At 44.7% G+C, this 24,973-nt stretch overlaps 1 protein-coding gene across 1 annotated transcript in view; it reads left to right on the forward strand.

The window, feature by feature from the left end:
- Positions 1-11,836: 11,836 nt before the first annotated feature.
- TSPAN33 (tetraspanin 33) overlaps positions 11,837-24,973 on the forward strand; it is a 350,655-nt gene continuing 337,518 nt past the window's right edge. The window contains exon 1 of the mRNA XM_069629578.1: positions 11,837-13,378. Coding sequence (XP_069485679.1) covers positions 13,280-13,378 — 99 coding nt within the window. The 5' untranslated portion in view covers positions 11,837-13,279. The remainder of the gene's footprint in view (positions 13,379-24,973) is intronic.

Here is a 24,973-nt window from a genome sequence, read left to right on the forward strand (position 1 = left end):
ACAGAAATCCTCCCAAAAATCCCAAACCATCCAACACCCCCGCTGCTGCCAAGGTGCAGAGGTGATGACTACCCCCATTTTGGACCTAGAATTGGGGGGCCTAAAAAATACCCCTCCCTCTAACAAACCAAATGAGAGGCAGAAAGGACCCTCTGACTAATCCCAAGCGGGTGGTAGCTAGGCAGGGTATCCCACAAATGCGTCATCTGAGCCTGCTACCTACATTAGCCCGAGGTACAAGGGGAACAGACCCATCTTGGCGTATGTATGGACTCCCCCGGCCCAAGGGGGGGATCCTATCAGGTAAGTATGGCCCCAGAGAATTTTCCCCCAAACTTCCCTTCAAACGTCCCACAAAACTTACGTCAGGAAGGCAGTAATATTCCACCCTCCAATTTAAGCTTATTCCCTAGGTACCCTCCAACCCCCAACCTTCAGAATAATCCTCCTCTCTCTCCCCATTTTCAGGAGTCTAGCCCCCCAAATCAGGGAGAAGGGAGACCAACGATGGAGATCTACCAGGGAAACCCTCAATACCCAAACTACCCTCCCTTACAGCAGCAAAGGTTTGATCCTAGACCCCCATATCAAGCAGAGCCCTCAAATGAACATGGCTGCCCAGAACAGCTCAAACCCAAGGTCTGGTACCCCAGAGCAATAACGGGGAGAAAACCCTGACAACCAATAGGTTCCAGAGGAGGAGGCCCAGTGGGAAGGGGGATGCAAAGCCCTAGAGAAAACGTCCTTCCTCACCTGTGAAAAGCCCCTAGAAACCTCTGAACCTGAACCCAAATCTCCTACCCCCAAAAAGCTGCAACCTAGGGAACAGAGGGTAAGCAAGAGAAACCAAGAACAAAGGAGATCCATTTTGTGGAGGAAGTCTGCATCCTCCAGTTTGAAGGGGAAGAATCCCTGGAGGATTCAAGGAAGAAAGTCTTCTCTTTCAAGGACGGGGATTCCTCTCAAAGAAAAATGGGTCCCGAAAGACCCTAACTTTGACTGGGTAAGTATGGGAACTGACCCAGAACTACCAATTTCTGAACCCCAAAAATGTCACCCCGATGACTCAAAAATCAATGAGGGATCCTCCCCCAGAACCAGTTCAAGTGACTGTCTCCAGGAAAAGGGTGGCAGCACAGAATCATGGGAAAAGAGGGATTCCCAAATCCCCCAAATCTCAGCATGCCAAATTTTCCTTACAGATTCCCAAACTCCGACACAGAAAACAGCCCAAGATCACACCATATTGGAGTTCAAAATAAAGAAATTAACTGCCAGCTGGCCCAAAATTCACATTTCCTTTGCCCCCTTGAGGAGAGAGAAGGCAGGTTTTATGCCTCCGTCAAGGTACAAGGCCAGTGTGCATTTTCAGCGCTGGTGGATACAGGAACCCAAGCCACCCTTCTGTCCAGAAAGGCATTTGATCAAATCAATTCAGGAAGAGGGAGAGTCACCAAATTCCCCTTCACACAACTCCAAAACTTCAACGGAAATGACATTCCCATCGAGGGGACTGCGGATCTGGAGATCAGAATTGGGCGACACAGAGTGAAACACCCGGTCATAGTTATCTCTCCAGAGGGCACCCCATGTCTCCTAGGGAATGACCTCCTTCGGAGGTTGTCACCCCTAATAGACTGTGTAAACAAGGTCCTCTGGACCCAGACTAACCGGCCAATAAAACTAAAACACAGCACAAACGATGTAAGTCTAAACAGCACCTGCCATATGGTTGAGCAACGGTCTGACCAAATTAAATTCCACTTTAGGAACAATCAAACTGTAATCTCTGGAGGAGAACAAACTGGTGATGGGAAACTTTCTCCATTTTTGAAAATCAACCTCCCTTCCAGTTTTAAGGGCCATTCCACACTGGAAGGAAATACCCTGAAATGTTATACTGATCCACAATTTGAAGAAAACCCAAACCCCATGATAAAAGGTGATGAAAAATCAGCTCAAAGTTTGGCTGATATTCAGAAAAAGGGTGAACAGCTGTTCCTCCCTATTCAGGTAAATGAGGTGGGGAGCCTGTTCTCGCCAGAGTATGCCTGAATAATGGAAAAAGCTTAATCAGCGAAGGGTTATTCAGGAAACTCCCAAAAGATCCGGCCATTCCCACATTTAAGTTGATTGATAAGTGGGAAATGGGCCTAGAAACTCCCAGTTCCAAACATTTCCTGCCTAGCAGGTGCATGCAAAATATAATATTTCCATTGGTAATAAAGGTATAGATCATAATTGTTGAGTTGCGAGAGATGTCCCCTCTGCCTTCTACTTAGGCAGTGACACCCTCAGTCGATTCACAATTAATTCAGACCTAATTAATAACAAAGTCTGGTCCCAACTAGAGGGTAGCCCAAGGGGCTTTGACAATCCTGAAAGAGCATTTTGGTCAGCCCAATTGCTGCCATATGCAGTTGAGGTTCAGACTGGAGAAGAGGTCACCATCACAGGACTGGTCGGACAATTCACCATCCCCCTAAAAATTAATCGAGGACAGAACCTCCAAAACCCAGACGCTTATGTAAATTTAAATTACCACCTCCAACAGCAGGGGTTGTATTTGAACCCGACACCACTAGTTGACTTAGAACGCAACACCATTTGAATATTAGTGGATAACAGCGACCCTAGGAGTATCACTCTGGGTGTAGACACCTTCATTGGAATGGCAGTTGATGCCCAACATTTCTCCATTGACTTAGGGAATGAGATCATGGGACAAATCCCCAATGACTGCTACGATTGTGACAATGACTTACATCCAGAAAAGATTTTCTCCCAGGGTGTGGGGAATTTCTTGGTGTACTCTTCCTGCCCTTAAGGGGGGGAGGTGACATGCGACATCAGGCAGGATGAGGTGGTATTTCAGGTCAGCAGTGACTGCCTCTCCTACTTGAAATCTCCTATCCAGGCCAGCACCATAACAAGAGATCTATCCATGCAACTGGAGGATACTGCAGAAATCGCAGAACCCAAGGTATCTCCAGGCTTCAGGCAGATGGTTGAGGAACGAATCAACCTTGCTGATGCCTGTGAGACCGAGGAGCAAAAGCAAAAACTGAAACAGGTGTTTCTGGATTTTCAAGAAATCTTTGCCGTGAACTCGTACGACTGTGGTCGCACCGAGATACAGTCTACATCCATATCCACAGACCCTCGGATGAGTCCCGTATTTGTGTAGCAATATTGCTTGCCTCTCACATCTATGGAGTCACTCACAGAGATCATAAAGAACTTAGAGTCCTGTGGCATAATTAGTCCAGTCCACAGTACCTTTAATAATCCAGTACTGGGGATACTAAAACCCAGTGGCCAATGGAGACTGTGTGCAGACCTTAGGGAGTTAAAGAAACGGGTCCACATGTCCCGATGGCCTCTTCCCTACATTGATCTGCGATTTACCCAGATCCAAGGGTCAAAGGTGTATACCGCCATTGACTTGGCCAATAGTTACTGGACAGTACCCGTGAGTAGGGAAGACCAGTACAAGCTGGCCTTTACCTTCGGGGGCAGCAGTATACATGGACTCAAACCCCCTTTGGATATATAAACTCCGGCAATTAATTGAACATCTTTCTGCACAAGGCCATGCCGACTTAGGTGAAAGGGGAAACCTGGCCTATGTAGATGATGTCCTAATTAAAAGCTCAACTGTGGAGGAACATATAGCGGAAATCTGCTATGTTCTGACCCAGTTGAAGGATGCAAGACCGAAACTGTCCTTCCAGAAGGCGCAGTGGTGCAGGAACTGCGTGAACTTCCTAGGGCATGAAATCACCCCGGAGGGTCTCAGTCCCCAGGCGAAAAAGGTGGAAGCATTAATAAATTGAAAGACCCCACAACTCTGCGTGAACTAAGAAGCCTCCTTGGACTTACGAATTATAGTAGAAAGTTCATACAGGACTACCAAGAGGTCACAAGACACTTGGTCCATTTACTAAAGGCCAGGAGTACAACAAGGTCAACAAGATCATCTCCTATACGTGTAAGACTTTGTCCTCTGTGGAGGAAAAATTCAACTAGTGTGAGAAGGCACTCCTGGCAACGGTGTGGGCATTGAAAAATTACTGCCTGTTCACCCAGGGGAAGGACATCATTGTTGAGACTCCTCACCAGCCTTTAGCAATACCTCCAAAGTGACAGAATCCGGGCGGGGAACATGAGTAATTCCAGAATTACTTCCTGGATTCTATCCATGCAAGACTTTCCTGTGGAGGTCAGATATGGCCAAAACAAGAAGAGTGCCTTCGCGCAAGGTTTGTCTGACTTGCATGATTGTGCTCAGGAAAACTGTCTCGAGGACAAAAGCCTAAAAACCCCAGACAACATGGAGACATACCTGACTTTCCCGCACAAAGTCTACAAGGAAGACACGTGCCAGGGTATGCCCACAAATTATGTGGACGGGTGCTCCTACCATGTTGATAACAACGAGGAAAAGGAACTAGTGGCTGATGTGGGAAATGCCTAAGTGAATGATGCCCCGGAGCCCTCTGCTGGGTACAAGATCATTCCCAGAAGTAGTCAGGTGGCAGAGTTGATGGCGGTTCATCAGGCCATCCTCACTGCCGTACAACACCAACTCCACGAACTTGTCACAATCACTGATTCAGATTATGTCAGGAATGGGTTTATGGAGCATCTGATAAATTGGAAAACCCGAGGCTTGCTGTGTGCAAACAACAAACCATTCAAGAATGGCAAACTAATACAATTCATTGACGATCTGGTCACCTCTAATGAGATGACCATATACTGGAAGAAGATCAAGGGTCATTGCAGAATAGAGGGACCAGACAAAACCGAAATGACCTGGCTGACCAGCTGGCCAAAACCGAAGCCATCCATGGGGATCTCATAGAGTTTGAGTCCCTATTGGGGGAAATCCAGGTTGCTGCTGTCACCAGGTCCCAAATAATTGCCCAAAATGAACTCTCAACTACCCAGTGGAGCAAGGTGACCCCAGATGCTGATTTGATTATGGCATAAAAAGGGGATCCGATTATTGGGAAGTTTTATCAACACATTACAGACCCTGTGAATTTTCCTCTGACCGAAACCAATTACATCGGGAAAGAGGATCTCCGGGTGTTGATGAAGTTTCCCAAATTGTTCAGAATCCAAGACGGTTTGTTGGTACAGAGATCCATCTCTGGATGTGGACAGTTGGTGGTACCTACCTCATTCCGAAGTCTGATGTTAAGTCACGCCCATGACGGGGCCACAGCCGGTCATCAGGGTTTCATAAAACTTTGGATATCTTGCGAGAAGTCGCATACAGGCCACACATGGGGCAGGACCTTGACCAATACTTGAAAGGGTGTCTTGTGTGTTCGCAATTTCAGCCAAGTTCTCTCACACACATAGCTCCCCTACAGAAAAGGGGGATGACACTGCCTTGGTCAGATTCACAAGTAGATTTCATCAGGCATGTGATTCGCTCCTCTAGAGGAAACAAGTACATGTTAACTGTAACATGCTTGTTTACCAAGTGGGTGGAATGTCTCCCTGCCCCAAATTGCAAGGCAGAAACAGCAGCTATCCTGATGATCAATCACATCTTCTTGCGTTTCCGCCTTCACCAAAGGATTTAGTCGGACTGAGGAAGTCACTTTACCAGTCAGGCAATGACAAAGATGTGGGAGATACTTAGGGTAAAGAGAAAACTCCATATTGCCTACCACCCAGCCTCTAGTGGGGGAGTTGAGAGGTACAATAAAACAATTGTCGGCATTCTAAAGTGGTTCATGGCGGACTCTGGACCTAGTTGGGACATCCGACTACCGCTTGTCCTGATGGCCATCAGATCTACACCATCTTCTGCGACAAAAATGTCTCCATTCGAGCTAATGACTGGACGAAAAATGGTGCTACCTCAGCATCTGCTCTACAAAACACAAGAGCAGACCCTGATCAACGCGTCCATGACACATGAATATATTGAGAATATGAGAAAACACCTTCAACATGCGTGTGTGTACGCACAACGAAATCTGAAAAAGTCGGCAGAGGGGATGCAAACCCACTATGATTTAAAGACCATTAAGAAAGAATATCAAGTAGGAGACAGGGTCTACTTGTACAATTTTCAAAGGAACCAGACCAAGGAGCGGAGGTTCCTTCCCTCCTGGCACGGCCCCTTTGAAATTGAGGATAAAACCTCACCTGTCGCTTATAAGATCTGCATCCCTAAAGGAGAACAAATGAAAGAGAAATGGGTGCACATCAATCAGTTGAAGTGCTGTCATTCCAGGCAGAACTTGCAACTGATTGAGGAACCCAGTGAGGGTAGAGCCCAGGAATCCTCCGAAGAGTAAAGATAAGGAATTTGGACCTGGATAAACAAAATCATACATTTACAGGAAGTAGAACCATTATCCTTATTTTGAAATGTGCCTGTAAATAAACGGTATGTAAAAGAATGTGGGTTTGCAATGTTTATGGAAGGAAAATGTGTATTTGAAATGTATGTTTCATATGTGTCTCTCCTGCTGTTTTGTTGTCAATTTTCACGTCCCCACCTGGGAAAATGGTATTGTATAAAATACCTAATCTCTCCGTTCTTCTTGGCAGAACAATTAACTCCTTGCCTCTACAGGCCGGAGGGGAACCGCCAGAAGGGGAGAGTCCCAGGACCCACAACCTAACGGAAAAACAAAAATCTGAAGATAGTGGGGGCAAACCAGTGCACCACTCCATCAGGACCAGGAATAGAGCAGACGCGCTCTGATGGAGAGTCCTGGAATGAACCCAGGAGCAGGCGTGCTCTAAAGGAGATCCCTGGGATGAACCCAGGCCATCATAAAATGAACACCCCACACTCTCCCAGCTCTTCTCTCTGAATAAAGTTACCTAAGACCTAGGAGGGGGGACTTTGTGGGGGTGAAATAACCCTGAATGCCATGATTAAAGGCCGGAGTCAGTATGAGGGCTCCCCAAATTGAAAGGCCTTCTTTGAATCCACATGGAAGTAAGGCCCTGCAAATTTCAAAGTGAAAAGGAGCAAATTTAGGCATCAAAACTGGGAGATGCCTAAACATGTTCATTTCCTTACATGAGGGAAAGACATGAGGAATCTTTTGCAAAAGGTCTGGAAAAGATAGAACCATGCTGTCAGAAACTGCAGTATCCAGCATGTAAATTAAAGTGGCACGATTGTGTAAAGGTCTGCACAACAGAATGGAGCTGTTTAGGGTGACAAGAAATAATTGCATGTAAAATCAGTTTTTCACTTCCAGTTAAAGATATGCTCATCAAAAGGTGTGCAAAAATGTAATAAAGGAACTGGAGTTCTGTTCATAAGGGGCCCATCACAGAAGAATCCTTTAAGTTACAAGAATCTACAAGGAAATGTGAAATTGCAACAGAATGAAAGGTTTCACGGCTGGAACTTTCCCCATTGACATTGCAATTGTGCCTTTAGAATTAGCACGTTAAGTGTACAAATGGATAGCTTAAGTCTTTATATATATATATATTTATGTTCCCATGCTGTGATCACTGTTTGCAGGAAATTACTTTTGCAAGGGTTTACATGGTCAGATTGTGTGCGTTTGCTAAGGTTGGGTAAAAGTAAAATGCCTGCAGTGGGGGGAAAAGCTGAAATCTTTGTTTCATTTTCCCCTGCTGTGGATTTCCCAAGTGTGACACTAGATTTTAAAGCTCTGTTGTCAGGGGAACGAGTTGAGGAATTCTCCTGCTCCCCAGGCTTGAGGGCTCAAACCACTTAGGCCACCATAACACTTGCCGTAGCTGGTAGGTAGCCTTTGAAGCTCTTGGAAGGTGATCTAATCTCAACACAGGGCCCTTCTTGACATCACAGCCACACATGGCAAAGGTGGGGGCCAGGTTTATGGAGGGAGTTGCTTTTCCTTTGTGTAAGTTGTGAGATATGCTTTTCATCGTGTGATATCCATAATAGTCATCGCAAAATATTCATGTTAGGATTTCTGAGAAGCTGTCAGAGAGCTGCTCAGAACGATTTTGGTGACACCAACATACCAAACGTTAGGAGGAAAAACGTGATTTTGATCTCTGCATAAATGTGACAACCATAAAAATGAGAAAATAATTTAGATCCGCACCAGTAGATCGCACAGACATCAAACAAGGTTTCTGCAATTCCATGAAAAATATAGTATTAAGAAATGCTGGCACATGTGTCCTAATATGATGAGAAAGGGCACTTGTCATACAATGTGATTTCCATATGCAAAAACCAGACCCAGCCCCCTGGCCAAGTTAGATGATGGATTGGGTTTCCTCCCATGGCTTCTCAAAACACTCCCCTATTCTAAATAAGTTCCTCCGCCTCAAATGAGGACTCTCCCTACCAAATCTTGAGGTGTGCAGCTGACAAAATCTGGAACCATACTTGCAGAGTGATGCCTAAATCTTGGAGTGAGGTCAGAAGCTGGAGTGGGACCTTTGTGGAGGACAGAGAGAGGCCTTGGTGGACCCCTTGATTGTGCCAGAAGTGAGGCTCTGGCGTCCCCCGATGTCCATCAAGCCCTCTCCTTGTAAGTGTATACATACTTTAGATTAAATAAGGCCTATTTTCTTCAGCATTTCCATAGAGATTGCCCCATGGAAAAATCTCCTTTCTTCTTTATTTGTGTAATTCAGTCATTTTCCTATTTAAAGATATTTCACTTGCTTGTGCATTGTAGTAATTGTTCCCATTGAAAATCCTTTATTTGTTGTGTAATTCGGTCATTTTTCCATTGAGAAATATTTCACTTGCCTATGCATTGTAGTAACTCTCCCATTGACAAATCCTGTGTTTGCCCGTGTGCTTAAGTCCGTTTTCCATTTAACTAAATCCTCTCTTATTTGCCTGTTGATTGTAACTCTCCCACTTGACAGTCCTTTGTGTGCCTGTATGTTTAAGTCAGTTTCTTGTTGAAGAATCCTTTGCATGTCTGTGCATTTCAGTCACTTTCCCATGAAAGAATTTCCTGTTGCTTGTGTAGATCCCGAGTTTATTTTGCTCATTAAATCAATGAATTCCCACATTTGTTTCATGGGATAGGGACAGTTGGAATTCGACACTAAATCTCACATCCCAGTGTCTTGAGAGCCATTATAGTATAAAGTGTTTCCCCAAAGAATTAATTTCATTTTGAAGCAGAAAAATGAATTTGTCCATGTGTAAATGGTGTTTTACAAAATGAATTTTTACTTGCATCTGTCATTTGGAACCCAAACCGATTTCTGTATTGTGTGCTATTCCTTGCCCAGAGCCTACCTGTTATGTGCCCCTGTCATTTTAACTGAAAACCGAATTTCCAATTCCATCCTCTTTCATTGCTAGAGCTTGCCTGTCATTAGCAGCCTGAGAAAAACAAGTGTCATTTGCATTGTGGTTTTCCTGGAAATGTAGCTTAACCTTTCAAAAACTGGTTTTCCTAGTATATTCCTCTTCCCCTACTATATTGTGATAACAAAATTCCAATTGTGTTCCCTTTGCTTTTTTTGTCATTTGCATTTTCTTTTTACTGGAACATTCGCTTAACCTGTTAAAAAACGTTTTTCCTAGTCTATTCCTCTTCCCCTACTATATTTTGAAAACGGATTTCCATTTGCAACCCCATTTTATTTGCCCATGTGTTGCATGTAATAAAATCGATTTTCCTATTGTGTGCTGGCTAGTCTGTTCTGAAGCCCTATTTGTCTTCTAGTCTAAGCAGCACAAAGTACCCTTGTGTACTATTCCATCGCAGTTGTCCTAAGTAAAATCCCATTTTAACCTGGTGTTCCCATTCCTTGCCACTGCCTTCCATTCAAAGCTGAAAAGCCTAGTGGAGGTCTAAGGGGGGGTGAGGGTTACTCGGATTCAAGAATCTCTGGTGTGTGCATGCACTTTCCAGTGAGTTGCATTCTTTTCCATTGTATTTAAACTGTCTTGATATTATTGGTGAGAGAAACCAAAAGTAAACACCTGTGCTATACATGTTTGAGTTTCTCAGTGTGTCAATTGACTAAAAGGATTCTGAAGACTGTGTTGCCACAGGTTGCTATAACTGTGTATTCAATTTTCCCATTAAATCATCATTTAATAAAATATTAATTGAGAACACACCGGCCTGGTTCCTAGTCTACTGTGACTCGGGGTGCATGTAGAGGTTGGGTGCGAGACGGGTGGAGGCCTCCTTAAACAATCTAGATTGTAAAAATAAAAAGCAGTTTTATTGTGCGCCACACTCATTGGAGGGGAAAGAGATCTCTGACTTGTTTCTGCTGCATAATATATTGTGACAGTTGAGTAGTTAAGTCGCTGGGCTTGGTACATCCTCACTGGTATTGACTGGGACCAGGGAGATGGGGCAAGGAGGTAATGCCCTTATTTCTCTCTTTGATCTTCATTATTTCAAGTCCAAGTCTTCCTTATCCTAGCCGCCTTCACTCCCGCCCACCCGGGCTCAATGACACTCAATGTGAGGAGCTTGATAGGTTCAGGAAGTTTGGCTATGCTGGCTGGAGGGGGTTATGGATCAAGGAATAAAACCCTTAGTGATTTTGCTACAGGAAGGGTTTGACGGTGGCCTGAAGCCTTCACTGGTATTGACTGGGACGAAGACTTGGGAGTAATGAAGATTACTGGTAAGTAATCACGACATGAAAGATTTATTTCTAGATATCACACTGGCTGTACTGCGTGGACTCTCCATACCCACCATCAAATTCCAGTTTAGCTGTCTGATATGCCATGGTATTCTTGACAAAACATTCAGTATTCCTCTTCCGGGTACAGTATATAAATGATGAAAATGTGCACAATGGGTTTTAATTGTGGATATCCTCGGTTTCAGCTGCAAGTATACTCATTCTGGGCAAGCCTCAAAATGTTTGATTTTTTTCAAAAATGTTCAAGGGTACCCTTTGCAAGACCACCCACCCTCCCCCCTGATAGGAGATGGTGATCATTACAAAATGTTAGACAACCAAAAGACATTTCTACAGCGCTATTTAAATGATCAACTGTGGCTTTTATCTCGTGTGGAAAGTGTTGCCCTCCTTGGACAGTCCACCATTTAAACAAGCCAAATTCATCCGATAGACTTCCATTGGATTGCGCTAACAATTTAATTCGTTGTAACCTTAAAAAAAACGTTCATCCCTGCGACTACAGTGGTATGAGCCAACACTTCCTCTGACATCACCTCGCTCTGAGACTCAGCTAAAAGAGAGGTGCGCCAATATTATTACTAAACGTATGTTTAGAATGTACTGGCATTCACACAGGAAAACCACGGGCATATTTGAAATCAACAGCGGGTATAAATGACTACTCAAAAAACTGGGGGCAGTGGCTATGAACGGTGCGGTATTTGCATGCACCAGCGCGCACGAGAGCATTGGCCGGATCACCTCCTGTTGCTCGGCTGTCGTTGACATTCCTGGGATTAGTTCTTGTCTGACTTTCTCTTAAAAGAGAAATTCTCTGAGCACGGTTGTTCCGTAATTACCTCACGGGCCTTTTGTGGTATGAAGCTGCAACTGTGGAACTGGCCTAGTACATACAGTTCGTCTGGTTTTCTAATCTCCTAGTACATTTTCTACCCGCCCCCCTTTCCCAAGGGAAGTCCATACTCCGCCCGGATGCCTCACCTCCGAAGTGAGAGTGGGCCCCACCTTGAGCACTTCGACTGGCCCTACCCCTTTAAGAAATGGCAAATTGGTAGACTATGAGAGAGGAAGGCGTGGCCAATAAAGAGCGAGGGGCGGGCCAAGGCGGACGAGGCGTTAATTGGGCGCGGCCTCCAGGCGGTGGGTTCAGAGGACTTGGGGAGGGCGGTTACAGGGGTCTGGCCAATAGAGGAAAAGAAGGCAGTCCGACGAACTGTGGACTGTAAGGGGGCGTGGTTAATGGAGAAAAGGGGTGTGTCCGGCGAGCTGAGGGCAGCCAGGAGGCGTTGCCACTGGAGATGAAGGGGCAGGGAGGAATGGCTGGAGGTGTTGCCAGTCGCGATGAAGGGCGGGTAGTCGCGGCCAGTTGAGACTCGCCTCCCGGGGTTGCAATCAGCTGTTGCGGGCAGTGCTGCGCTGCTCCCTATCGCAGGTCTTGCAGCGGAACGGTGCGCGCAGCGCGGGAGTGCTGCTGTGGGGATTCAGGGGGAAGTGGCGTTCCTAGGTGCATGGAGTAAGGGGCTTCCTCGGTGTCGGGGGTAAGGGTACTTTATGGGTGCAGGTGAGAGGGTGGCTAGAGCTGGGTTCAGAGACTGAGAGGTGCGAGTAGGGCTTCTGACTACAAGGGGGAGAAGAGGTTCTTTGGTGCATGCTCGCTACCTGGGTGGTGGTAATTGGGGTACCGTGTTGTCAGAGGGGGTAAGATGCTCCATGGTTGACGGACGGGGGGTGTTTTCTGTGTGCAGGGAGGAGACATTGGTGGCGGTCCAGAGGAGATGCTTGACGAGTGCAGTCATGCACGGCGGTTGCCACTTGGATGCCCGATGGTGCTCCCTGCCTAGGGTTGCCACCTGTTCACCAATTTAGTTCTATCCAATTTCAAAATTGGCACTCAAAGCATTTGCATTTATCGTAAAATGTATTAAGTAGTTTTGGAAGATGGCAGCCTTCTAACTGCGTGTCGCGGGATTTCTCCTTGAGAGTTAATAATTGGCTGCTGAATGGAGCATGTACTGCGAGTTGCATTGACGGAGGGCTTTAGGAAAGGAGAGCGTTACCTTGGAGTCTTTGGGTAGGTGTGTTGTAGGTGCCTTCCGGGAGGTATTGTGTTCCTGTTGTTACAGATATACTGGTGACTGTGTTGTCTGCTCTGTCACCCAGTACTCTTGTCTACCACTACACCCTCACAGCCTGAACTGCAAGCAAATTGCAGGTTTTTAGGGTTGCTTCCCAAACTGTACTGCTCTGAAGACCTATGTTTCCAACATTATACAAGCCCATTTGGCCTCACCAGTGCGACCATCTCATAGAACTGACCTCCTTGTGTGGCTGATCAAGGTGACCATTATAGTGCCAATGCCGTTTATTGAGGAAGGGTACATGGGTACCATAACTGGGCACGTACTGCAGCAGAGTTTTCTTTCAGGGAGGTTGCCATTGAGCATTCCTATGTGCCTGGTGCATGCATGCCACACTTCTATAGAGGTTTGATCAGGCACTCTGTACGTGTATAGGATTTGTTTGGACGCATGCGTGGGTCACAATAAGGCACCCTTAGAGATCTGTCCATTGGTAAGTGAGGTTTGTCCAGTTCAAGAAAGCAACCCCAATCAATAGCGCCAGATACCCCCTCCCCAATCCCACTATGGCCCGTAGATCAGCAGCCACTCCTGCTGGGGAGGATTTCTCCTTCATCAGTCCTGCTGTGAAGTTCCTTCTTTTCTTCTTCAACATGCTTTTCTGGGTAAGTAGAAACCTACTGTGGGTCCTGTGACTGGAGTGGAAAATAGGGGCATTATGAGTTGTTTATGTACCCATGAGTGTTTGTCATTACTCTTGAATCTCGTACTGTGTGCTTTAACATTGACCCAAGAATACACTGTAGACCAAGTTTTGTCATAGTTATCTGTGGAACTTGCGTGCAAAACATTGGTTGCCTATCAGCACTTGAAAACCAACGAGGAAGGCAGGTCTGCGTGCGAGAGCATACATCTGAAGGGTAAAACCATGTCCTAATGGTTTTCTCAAAGGTAAGGTCATCAGTGACCTGCGGAGGAGGATTGTCCTAAGCCATGGCATTAAGAACTGAGAGCTGCCTCTTCAGAGTGACTCTCCCAGGTGCAAAGAACAATCAGGATGTCCAAAGACCCTGGCAGGGGCGCAGTTGTGGACATTTCCCAACAGAAAGCAAGGGCCCAACTGGTGGAAGCTGCGGTTTGTTATTGAGAGGGGTTTGTGCAAATTAGTTCATTTTTACATAGAGTAGGAGGCCGACCTCAGTGCTGTTTAACCTTCCCAATTTGCCTCTGACTCGAACAACACCGAAGGGAGCAATTTCTATATCTGTTGCTCCCCCATGCCTGGAAGCCCAGCTGGGCATCTCATGGGCAGTTTGGAGCATCCGCTCCACGCAAAGATGGTCACTGCCTTTGTCACCCCCACTGCACCAGACTAGAGTCCCTGCGCTGCAGCCTGGCCCAGAGCCTCAGCTCCAGACTCCTGTGATTGGGCACTCGGCCTTCATTTCCCACCCACTGACTTACGCCGGCTGGCAGAGCTGACCCACGAAGAAGGCCTGCACACAAGGCCCTTGATGCAGCCTTTCTGGGCCTGTCCAGGTATGCCCGGCTCACCCAGCCACCCAGTCTGTCTAGACACCTGCTGTTACCACACACATCCATTGGATACATGTAATCCGCCTTCACTCCACCGCAGGACACCCATTCCTCAATATCCACCGCCTTACTTGGCTTTCTACAACATGGAAGGTAAGTTGACCTATGCCGCTGAGGTACAATCGCAATGCTGCGATCACTTTACCCACTAACTTTCCTGCCCTCCCATACCAACCCATTTTTGCCACTGATTTCACCACATGCGCATCTTCGGGCTCCCCATCCTACAGGAACCCCACTCTTCATCCTGATGCTCAGTTTGGGCCCACCATACATGTGTTATGCTCACTGCTCGTGGTCCAATATACCATTCACAGCCCTACTCGCTTTCTCCCTGCTCTCCCCTCCTTTACAACCCCTGTAACCTACTACACAGACCCTCAACCGGCCTCTCTTCTTTGCACCGGTAAACAACAGTTATCTAAGCTTTGTGCTCGCACCTCAGGACTGGCCCCACAACCCAGGGGCCTGACTATTCCTATGGTTGGTGAGACCAGACACCAGATGCGCTCATCTCTCACCACCCCCATTCAGCCCCCTCTCCTCTAACGCCCCCACCAACTCCTCCTCTCCTTCGCCAAACACACCTCTAGCCTATCCTGCTGCAATCTTATACTGCTCTTTGCTAAATGTTTGCTCACTTGGCGCTCATGCTACTCTTGTCCATGACCTCATTATTGACTGCCATCTTGACATCCTTGCTGTCACCGAATCCTAGCTCCAAAGTGCCTCTGGCCCCCTAATCGCTGTGGCCATCCTGCCTAACTACTCTATCCTTAGAGCAGACCACCAAAACGCATAAGGAGGTGGTGTAGCCCTCATCGCCAAATCAGATTTACATACTAGGCTTATCCCTCCCTACTCCCGCTATATCAGGATATGAAATATTCTTCACTAAACTGACCATTGACCATTTTACCAAACAGCCATCAACCTCCTACTCCTCTATCGACAATCTAACTCTCAGAGCTCCCCGGAGTAAGAAATACAATTACTGCTCGCACCTTTTATCAAACCAGTTACTAAGTTCATTACACTGGGTGACTTCAACCTGGGTCTCAATGACCCCACCGATACTAAAGCCTCAGCCCTTGCAAACGCATTTGCAGAAATGAATTTCCCCCAGCATGTCTCCACGCCCATCCATTCCAAAGGGCGTACCCTTGACTGGATCCTCACTACCAATGCCTCCATTGATATATCCGCTATTAACCCAGTACCCTGGTCTGACCACTCTTTGATAGAGCTCTGCCTGTCCCACCTGCACCCCATGCCCAATTCCACCATACTTCCCATTCTTACATTTTTATGCAACACATGCAAGCTCTCTGCTGATATACTTGCGCCTACTCTCCTAACGGTACTCACCACAAATATCCTCCCTAGCAAGTGGCCCTCGCTGACCTCTATGCTCACAGCCTCCGCCATACCATGGTCCTACATGCCCTCCTTGAACCTAAAATACTGAAACCACACAAGCAAGCTAACAGTTGGTTCACTGATGATCTCATCACCCCCGCAGATGCAAAAGAGCACTCGAACACCTTTGGACAAAACATCCTACCCCCACCAACCCCGAAAACCTTCTCCTATGCTGTCCAAAACTATAAAAATGCTCTAATTTCGTCCAAAGCCAACTTTTACAACTGCAGAATCACTAATGCCAGTTCTAACTCCAAAGAACTCTTCTCCATTCTCAGAGTTCGAAAACCTGGTCCCCACCACCTCCCAGGTCTGCTCCAATAAAGCTTGTTTCTCCACCATCCAAACCACCCATTCCAATAAAATGGCCTCTCTGAAAGACAAAATCACTGCCAAAAAAGCTCAACTCACTGCAAAACCAGGCTTGGTCATTTTTGGGTCCAGTTACCCTGCGCTTGAGAAAAGTAAAATAACTTTCAAATTCTGTTTGTAGTGATTTTGTGTATTTTAATAGCATTATTATTTTATTATCATCAGCCGACACGTGTTTCAACCCCTTTGGGTCTTTATCACGGCTAGTGGTGTATGTGGTCTACCTGCTGGTGTGGAATTGGGTATGGCTCAGTTTCCTGTTCCTGTCTGTTTCTTGACCCTCAGATGGGGGAGGTCTGGCCGGGTGTATTTAAATACTGTTGCACTTTATATATTTTCTTGCACTTTTATGCATTATGCACTTTATGGTATGTTGCAATACTTGTCTTGCATTTTTGCACTGATCAAACAAATGTCCCTGCATTGTTGCTCTAAGATGATTTACTGTGTTAAAGAGTCTGTGTATGTATATTTTTAATGAACAGGTTGTAAATTGGTATTTCTAAAATAAAGTATTTTGATTATATTATGATGATGTTTTATATATGACTTTTGAGAGATTTTTAGAACCCGCCTGATAAAGTATTATGCTATTTTTTTAAAGCGCTTATGGAATTTGGCTCTGATTGTGGGCCATCATAATGACATAGCGTGTTCTTTTTTTGAGGCATTACGAGGGTAGAGCTACTCTCCCTGGTCTTTGATTTCTCCCTGGTCTCAGTTTCAACCAGTTGCAGGTGATCCTGGAGTGGATTAAGGGCATACATTGGTGGAGTCTCAGTTTAGAGTACTCGGGTTCTTTGAGACATAACAGTATTAGTGAAGTATACCTTTATGTGGAAGGTAAACGCAATACTACATGCGAACCTACAACATATGTACATACAGGCACGCATGCACATCGCATATGCATGGCCACATAGAAAACACGCTCAATTAAAATGCAAATGACACTCGTTTTTACTAAGGCTGCAAATGACAGACACGCTTTAAGCAATGGGGAACTCGCATAGGAAAACGGTTTTCAGTTAAAATGACAGAGGCACATAACAAGTAGGCTCTAGGCAAGGGGATTACTCAAAATACAGATGCAAATAGGAATTTGTTTTTTTATAAAACACCATTTAAACACACAGACAAATTCGTTTTTAGCTCATAATGAATTTAATTCTTTGGGGAAGCACTGTAGGAATATGACTCACAAGACACTGGGAAGAGAGAGTTAGTTTCAAAACTCTCTCGATCCCGTGAAATCATGTGGAAATTAATTAATTCACTGAAAAAAATATACTATGGATTTACACAAGCAACTGGAGGCTCTTCAATGGGAAATGACAGAAATGCACGGGCAAACAAAGGACTACGATGCACAAACAAGTGAAATATTTCTCAATGCGAAAATGACTGAACTACACACACAAAGGATTTTCAATGGAACAATTACTACAATGCACAGGCAAGTGAAAGATGTTTCAATAGGAAAATTACAGAATTACACACCAAATAAAGGATTTTCATTGGGGTATGCTCTGTGGCAATGCTGAATAATATAGGGCTTATTTAAGCCATTGCTGGGTATGCATATACTTACAAGGGAAGTGCTTGATGGACATCAAGGGGCACCAGGGCCTCACTGCTGGGACAATCAAGGGGTCAGTCAAGGCCTATCTCTGTCCTCCCAAAAGGTCCCACTCCAGCTCCTGGTTTCACTCCAAGATTAGGCCCTTCTCTTCAAGGATGGTTCCCGATTTGGTCAGCTGCACACCTCGGATTTGGTAGGAAGAGTGTCCCCATTTGAGGCGGAGTGACCTATTTATGAGGCAAATGACATCACTGATGTCTCATCTTTCTCGCAACATTGATAGAACAGTCGCCAAGAGTTCCCTCCCCCTCTGTGGGCCGATAGGTCCAAAGAAAGTGGAAGTGTTCTGGGAAGCCAAGGGAGGATACCCCATCCATCATCTAACTGGGACAGGGGGTTGGGTCTGGATTTTGCACATGGAAATTTCACAGTATGACAAATGCCCTTTCCAATCATATTATGTCACATATGTCAGCATTTCTTAATGCTACATTTTTCAGGGAATCGCATAAACCTTGTTTGATGGCTGCGTGACCCATTGGTGCAAAGCTACAGTATTTTCTCATTTATGGCCGAACTATATTAATGAAATAAATGGCATTCGGTGGGTGGAATATGAATAGCATTTTACACATTTTCACAAACATTTATGGTTCTCACACTTATACAGAGACCACAATCACATTTTTCCTCCTAACCTTTGGTATGGTGGTGTCGCCAAAATCGTTTTTTGGCTAACCAGAAGCAGTTAGTTCACTGACAGCTTTTCAGAAATCCGAACATGAATCGTGTGCGATTTAATATTTCCCAAGTTATCCCCTAAACAGCATATCTTCTATTCTGTTCAGTGATTGTGAAACTCCTTCTTACTCTGGCCCCACCCCATAGAAAAGATCTGGTTTTTAGCTCTGACGTCAAGTGGGAGGTTTTTGTTGGGATTAGCCTGAAACTTCAAGGGTTGATGGCCAGCTTTATGACGGCCTGAGTGGTTTTAGTCATAAAACTTGGGGGAGCAGGAGAATTCCTCATCTCGTCCCCCTGACAACTGGGCCTTTGCAATCTAGTTTCACACTTGAGGCACCCACGGCAGAAATGAAACCAGGATTCCGGCCTGGCCTCTGCTAAACCTTTTATATTTAAATCAACTCTTAGAATTGCACCCTTTCCCATGTAAAACCCTCGCACAGTGGTTACCTGCAAAACAGTGATTACAGAAGAGCAACATAATGTATATTTTTAAAGACTTTAGCGGTACATTTAAATGCTTAAAGTGTTCATTTTCAAAACACAATTGCAATGTTACTGGGAAAGTTCCAGCCGTGAAACCATTCATCTGGCTGCAGTTCAGCATCTCCACATAGATTCTGTAAATTCTTATTTAATCTTGTGATGGGCCCATGATGGATAAAACGTACAGTTCCTTTATTACACTTTTGCACCCGTTTTCATGAGCAAGTCTTTAATATGGAGGGAAAAACAGATTTTATGCACAATTATTTCTGTCACAGCAAACAGCTCCATTCTGCTGTGCAGGCTTGCACACAATCCTGGCATTTTCATTTACATGCTGGATACTGCATTTTCTGACAACAGGACTTCAGCCATATGAGACTTTTTGCAAACCATTATTAGGTTGTTAAATGCTCCAATACACAGTTTGTGCCTGTGGCCTACATTGTTTTGAACAAGAATAATATCAGAAGTTGTACAGGGAATATGTTAAATTGATGCTCTCGATAGACATGGATTTTGTCTGATATTTTATCATTTGTTAAAGAGGCCTTGGGAGGGCATATAGGAGACCCTTGAAATGATGGACACTGACTAAGTATGATTATGGTTGCCAGGCCTATGTTTTACTATGTTATTGTGTCGATCTAATGTATTGTGATTTTATAGGCTGCCAGGCCTACATTGTGTTATATTTCATTGTCTTTATCTAATGTATTGTGGTTTTATATCTTGGTTGTTAATGGTGTGTACCGAAAGAACTTTGTTTGACTGACTTAAACACCTCTCTGATAAGCACCCTACCTTCTAACGTGCTTTCAGACCATGCTTCATATCGTTGTACCCCTCCATTTCTCCTCTTCCCCCAACACGCATTGAGGCTGTATTAAGTGCTAGCTAAAGTGCTAGCTACAAGAAAAATATATATATATATACTTTTTTTTAAATTGTTGATCCAGAAGAAAACAAGCTGATACCTTAATTAGGTTTACAAAGTAAATGTATTTTGCATATTTGTGGGGCTTTCGTGGAATGTCTCCACTTCCTCAGGCAGAGATTAAATGAAACGTTTGGAAAAATATCTTGGCATTACAAATTACATAGCCCCCCCTGCATATACCCCGTTATCTGTGCCTGTCTGTACCTGATTTGCAATTTTCCTCAGAGAGGCATGTATTGGATGTTAAACTCCCCCACACATTGTGATCTTCAAGGTCTAAATAGTACACTGTGTAAAGTGGGGTTGGTGGCATTGAAACTGGAGAGTAGGGAAAAGAAACAAAAAAAGCCCACCCTGTTAGTGTGCTTACACCTTGTGTACTGTAGTCACTCTCAGAAGGATGAAAGGTGGACATTGGTACCAACCGGGAATACACCTGCGTCACAAGCACCTTTAAACGTCTATTAAAAACAAACTGTACTCTGCAACTGTGCCTTACCTAAAATACCAAATGTAACCTAATATATGTATATTTTGGACCATAATTGTCTCTAGTTTGGAGTTTATTTTTACATTTGTTTAGCGCACAAGCAGCCCTCAGGCATTGTGGCGCTGTTATTCAAGGGGAGCTTAGTTACAGGGAAGGTACAGGTGGGCTATACATTTTTACATGTTTTACATTAATAGTTGCAACAGACCAGTTCCATTATTATTATTTTCTAGTTGTGATATCATTGAACAGTAACAGACAGGAAGAAAAAGCTCACGCAATACCTCTGAAGACCTCGGAGAGCCATCCTATACTACGAGGAAAGTACTCGGGTGCATTTACCATTTTTAGTGCTTTCCCTCCCAGATGTCCCTATGATGTAGAGGATACAAAAAAATAAATGCCCCTGCACTAAGTATGGGGAGAGGGGAGTTAGCCAAAATGTTTCTGGCACCATTTCCTCTCAACCAGAACGTGTATGTGTGACTCCATTTTTGCTTTTTTGTGTTTCTGTTGCACTTTTTTTAATGTTTGTTTTTTATTCCTTTTTGTATTGTATGTTTTATGTTGCACACTGAGGCCTATGGGTGTGTTGCACTTTATAAAAAATAAATCAAATATATAACTGCTAACTTGCAAAAACAATTGATTTTTCCCAAAAATTTAATTTTTCTAATTTGAAGTCACATGTTCACTAATTCAAAAAGGCACTACCAGCCATACAGATAAGGGTGTATATGCCGAATGTCCGTGATTTTTTTTTTTTTTTTCAAAAATTATTTCACCTTATGGAAATGTAACCGAATTAAATTAGCCTAAAAACGAAATTCACCCCCATCTTTTATGCACTATGCATATACCAAATGACCTACCATTTTCGGTCCGATAAATTCAGTCACTTCTCGTTAGGTGAAATTGTATTTTGTGAAATCTACGGCAATGGTATATGCCACTTTTTACTCCTGACAAAAATAGGAAAACGGCAAATAGGAGCCTGTCACCCCTCTTTCCAGTGACACAGCTCCTTGGATATGTTTGGACCAGTAGTGAACATATAACAAGGTAAACATTTATATTTTAAAGTGCATTTCTGTTTTACATTCAAAACATATTTCTGCTCACTTATACACCCATTGGGAATGGAACTTTTCGGTTTTACTCCGTAAAAAATAATTGTACTCCCCACTTATAGGGAGTAAAATACTCCCACTTCAAATTCTTATCTGGAGCACCCGTTGTTATTTTAGTATTGCAAAGAATAAAGTATCATTAGCAAGTGCATTTAAGGGCAAACGTCATCACTGAGTAAAAATATAAAGTACACGGTCAGTGGACTCATGTTTTATAGCACATGACTCCTCGGTGACCAATGATCTTATTATGTGCAGTTGGGTGGGGGAGACTGTTTTATAGCCTAGCTCATGTCAGTGGGTGGCAGCTTCATAGCACTAGATGGAATAGGAAGAAGTGGGCAGAACTTGGAAGTAGAGACATGCGAAATAGAAATTCTTCCGAGAGTAGGGTTGCCACCCGCACAGGTCTTTCCAGGAAAGCCTGTATTGTTTACTTTTAGCTGTTAGGTAGTGCTGTAAGCGCTGATTGTAGGTAGGGGTGTACCAAATAGTAAATTTACTATTCGGCCAGAGCCGAATAGTTACCGAACAGTAGATTACTACTGTAAATGTGTCAAGATGGGCATAAAAAGCCAAAACTGTGGGCTTTGCCAATGCTTGTTTTAACAGGAGTTCAGTGCAGGACTTGCTTATAAATAGATCATAGCTGTAACTAAGCTTTAGAAGGGGAGGGCCCTGAAGGAGACATTATGGGCACTGCTGGTGGCGGAGCGAGGAGGAGAGAGAGAGCGCTGCTTTCAGTGCTCTGCCAGCCCCTTCTACCTGTTCATATGTGAACACGTGAATCCTTTGCAGACAGTGAATTGGCCTACCTTGCACGTAACGCAGAAGCTGATGTGGCTCACATAAGAAGCACGCCAGCAAAAGTGGGCTCTGGTCCAGAATTCTTGGCTGCTGCTATCTGTAATCTCCACTTTTGGTGGCGCTACCCGTTGCCATCGGTAGAGCATGCTGCCATGGGTAATGCATGCCGGCCATAAGCAGTGCCTGATGAATAGCTTCCATCAGTGCTTCCATCAGTGCTGCCTGTGCCCTGCTGCCGGCAGTGGCGGATCTGAGGCCTGTCGTGTGCACTTGATGTCTTGGCACAATACAGAGACTTGCAGGGGGCCTGGAGGCAGCACATGGGCGAAGTAAAAGAATGAGTGAGTGTGGAGGATGTATGTGCCTGAGTGAGGATTTATGATGTTGGCACTGCCCGTACTGGCATCCAGTGTGACTAGCAGGGTGGCTGATGCCCAGTCTGGACCAGGCGTTATCAGGACTGGACTACCATTTCCTGAATGGAATGGGGCGTGTTGGCGTTTGTTATATTACGGCAAAATTACAAGATGGCTCCATGTCACCTGCACGCCACAGTCAGTTCTCACGGCTTGGCTCGTACTTCATTGTTTCCTTACTATGCATGTTTTGTGTTCTCTGCCCACCATGGACCTTTAAGCTAACCTTATACGTACTCAGCCATATACTAATATTCCTCATTTATACCCAAAAGAAACAAGCTGGTCCTAAGGCCAGACATTCATTTGAGACTGCAGGGAATTGGTTTTGAAAGTAACCCACTGTGCGGTTTTGAAAGTGTCAGTAACTTTACTTTCTTGGCTGTTTTGCCAGTGTCTGTTGATTGGAAATCCTGTAACACTAGGCACAAAGGAGCGACGTTGCATCCTCAACTGGTCCTTCTGGATGCAGCCCTCTCCTGCCCTTCCGGCTCTACCTCCTGCTGATTCTTGTGGGTAGCGTCAATGTGTTTGAATAGATCTTTAACACCTCTTCACTCTGAGAGCTGCTGTTAATAGCCGCACTTTATGGCAATGGTGGGGGGGGGGGGGGGGACTGCGGCGGCAGGTACCCCATTGCCAAAGCCGAATACCTAATTTTCAGCCGGAATTCGGCCGAATCTCAGTACACCCCTACTTGTAGGTGCTATTTACATGGGAAATCAAGATGGGTGAGAGATGGTACGTGATTGTGGCTGTTTGTCTTTATACCCACCGATTGCCCACCCATGGTCATACTAGCGCCTGCAAAATGCCTCAACAAAACCTGTTTGCCTTGCCAATGCTTTTTACTTTTGGGTCTTTAGTCCGTTTTATAAACTGAACCAAGGGACTGATAAGTAAAACATAAATGCATTCAATAAAAGGAAAGGCAGCAGGAAGAAAGGTGAAGGCAGCCGAGAGAGAGGGAATGAGAATAGAGGCAACTGGCAGACATTGAGGAGCAGGCAGATCAACATGAGTGAGGAAAGATGCTTCGAGAAAGGATAGAGAGGTTTATACAGGAGAGAGAAGAAGCCAAGAGCGTGAGGTAGCGTGGGAAGGAAGTGGTGAGCGAGAGAGATCGAAGAAAAGTGTGATGCGAGAGAAAGATGGAGGTTAGGAGAGCCAGAAAAAAGGGCGGTGAGGAAACCTATACAAAGTGAAAGGAATGCATAATCACAAAAAAGAGTGAGATGGGAGGGGGGAGAAGAAGAGCCAGACCGAGTCCAAGTGTTTGGGAAGGGGCGCCGTGCGCAGAGGAAAGAAAAGGCGTGAATAAATGCAAGACAGAGATATAGAGATTCTAAGGTGTAGGAGTGGCAAAGTTAAAGGAAATGAGTGAGGGGAGGTACACAAAAGAGCAACGATGAAATAAACAGAACAGTCGAGCAGAGAGATCAAATCAGAGACATCAAATCGGAAACTGAGCAGAGCCCATACATTACTTTCTTATTGATTTACTTATAAGGATTTTAAAAGACTAAAAGAATCGTATACGATCTCATATCAATCCTACTTTAAGCTTATAAGGCTTTATAAGAATTGAATACGCTGTCAGTGTCCTGTAAACTCTTGTTAATTTGTTATTATTGCTCCCAAAATCCCATTTGTTTCTCTAAAGTACTTATAAGCTACTTCTAAGAATCTTATAAGGCATTTTTGTGTGGCAGAATGGAGGGGTGTCAGGGTGCAAAGTGAGAGAGCTACCGAGTGACAATTATAACGATGCAGAGGTACAAAGATGGGATTTCAAGTGATTTAACACCTTTTAATCATTTTATGAAAAACTGTTCTCTAAGGGGCTCCTCATTAAATAGGTAGGCTAAGCATCCCATTTTACACTAAGAAAAGGTAACCACCCTAGTGGCTAGGGGTGTGCAATCCTGCCTAGTGTACTCTTGAATAGAGCAACGCCTTTGATTACTCTCAAAAGGGGAAGGGAGGTGGAGTAAGAAGGTGGTGGGTTTCAGAAGACTGATCCCTAAAATCAGTGGTCAGGGTTGTTGGGAGCGGTGCTCCTCTACTTTTTTAATTTAAGTTTTACTGTTCCTATTAAAATAAACCGTTCTGTAACGGTATCGTTTTAAAATGAAAGTGTAGGAAGAAGTTGAAACTTGCACTGAACGTTCCCTTAAACAGCGGCGCATTTGTTAAGTAGTTTGTATGGCATGTTGGAGGGCGTGTGGGGATCATGGCGTTTGTGGGAAGCAGGGACAGGCCAGCAGCGAAAATA

Source organism: Ambystoma mexicanum, chromosome 12 (genome assembly GCF_040938575.1).
Source record: "Ambystoma mexicanum isolate Mex_15411 chromosome 12, UKY_AmexF1_1, whole genome shotgun sequence".
NCBI lineage: Eukaryota > Metazoa > Chordata > Amphibia > Caudata > Ambystomatidae > Ambystoma > Ambystoma mexicanum.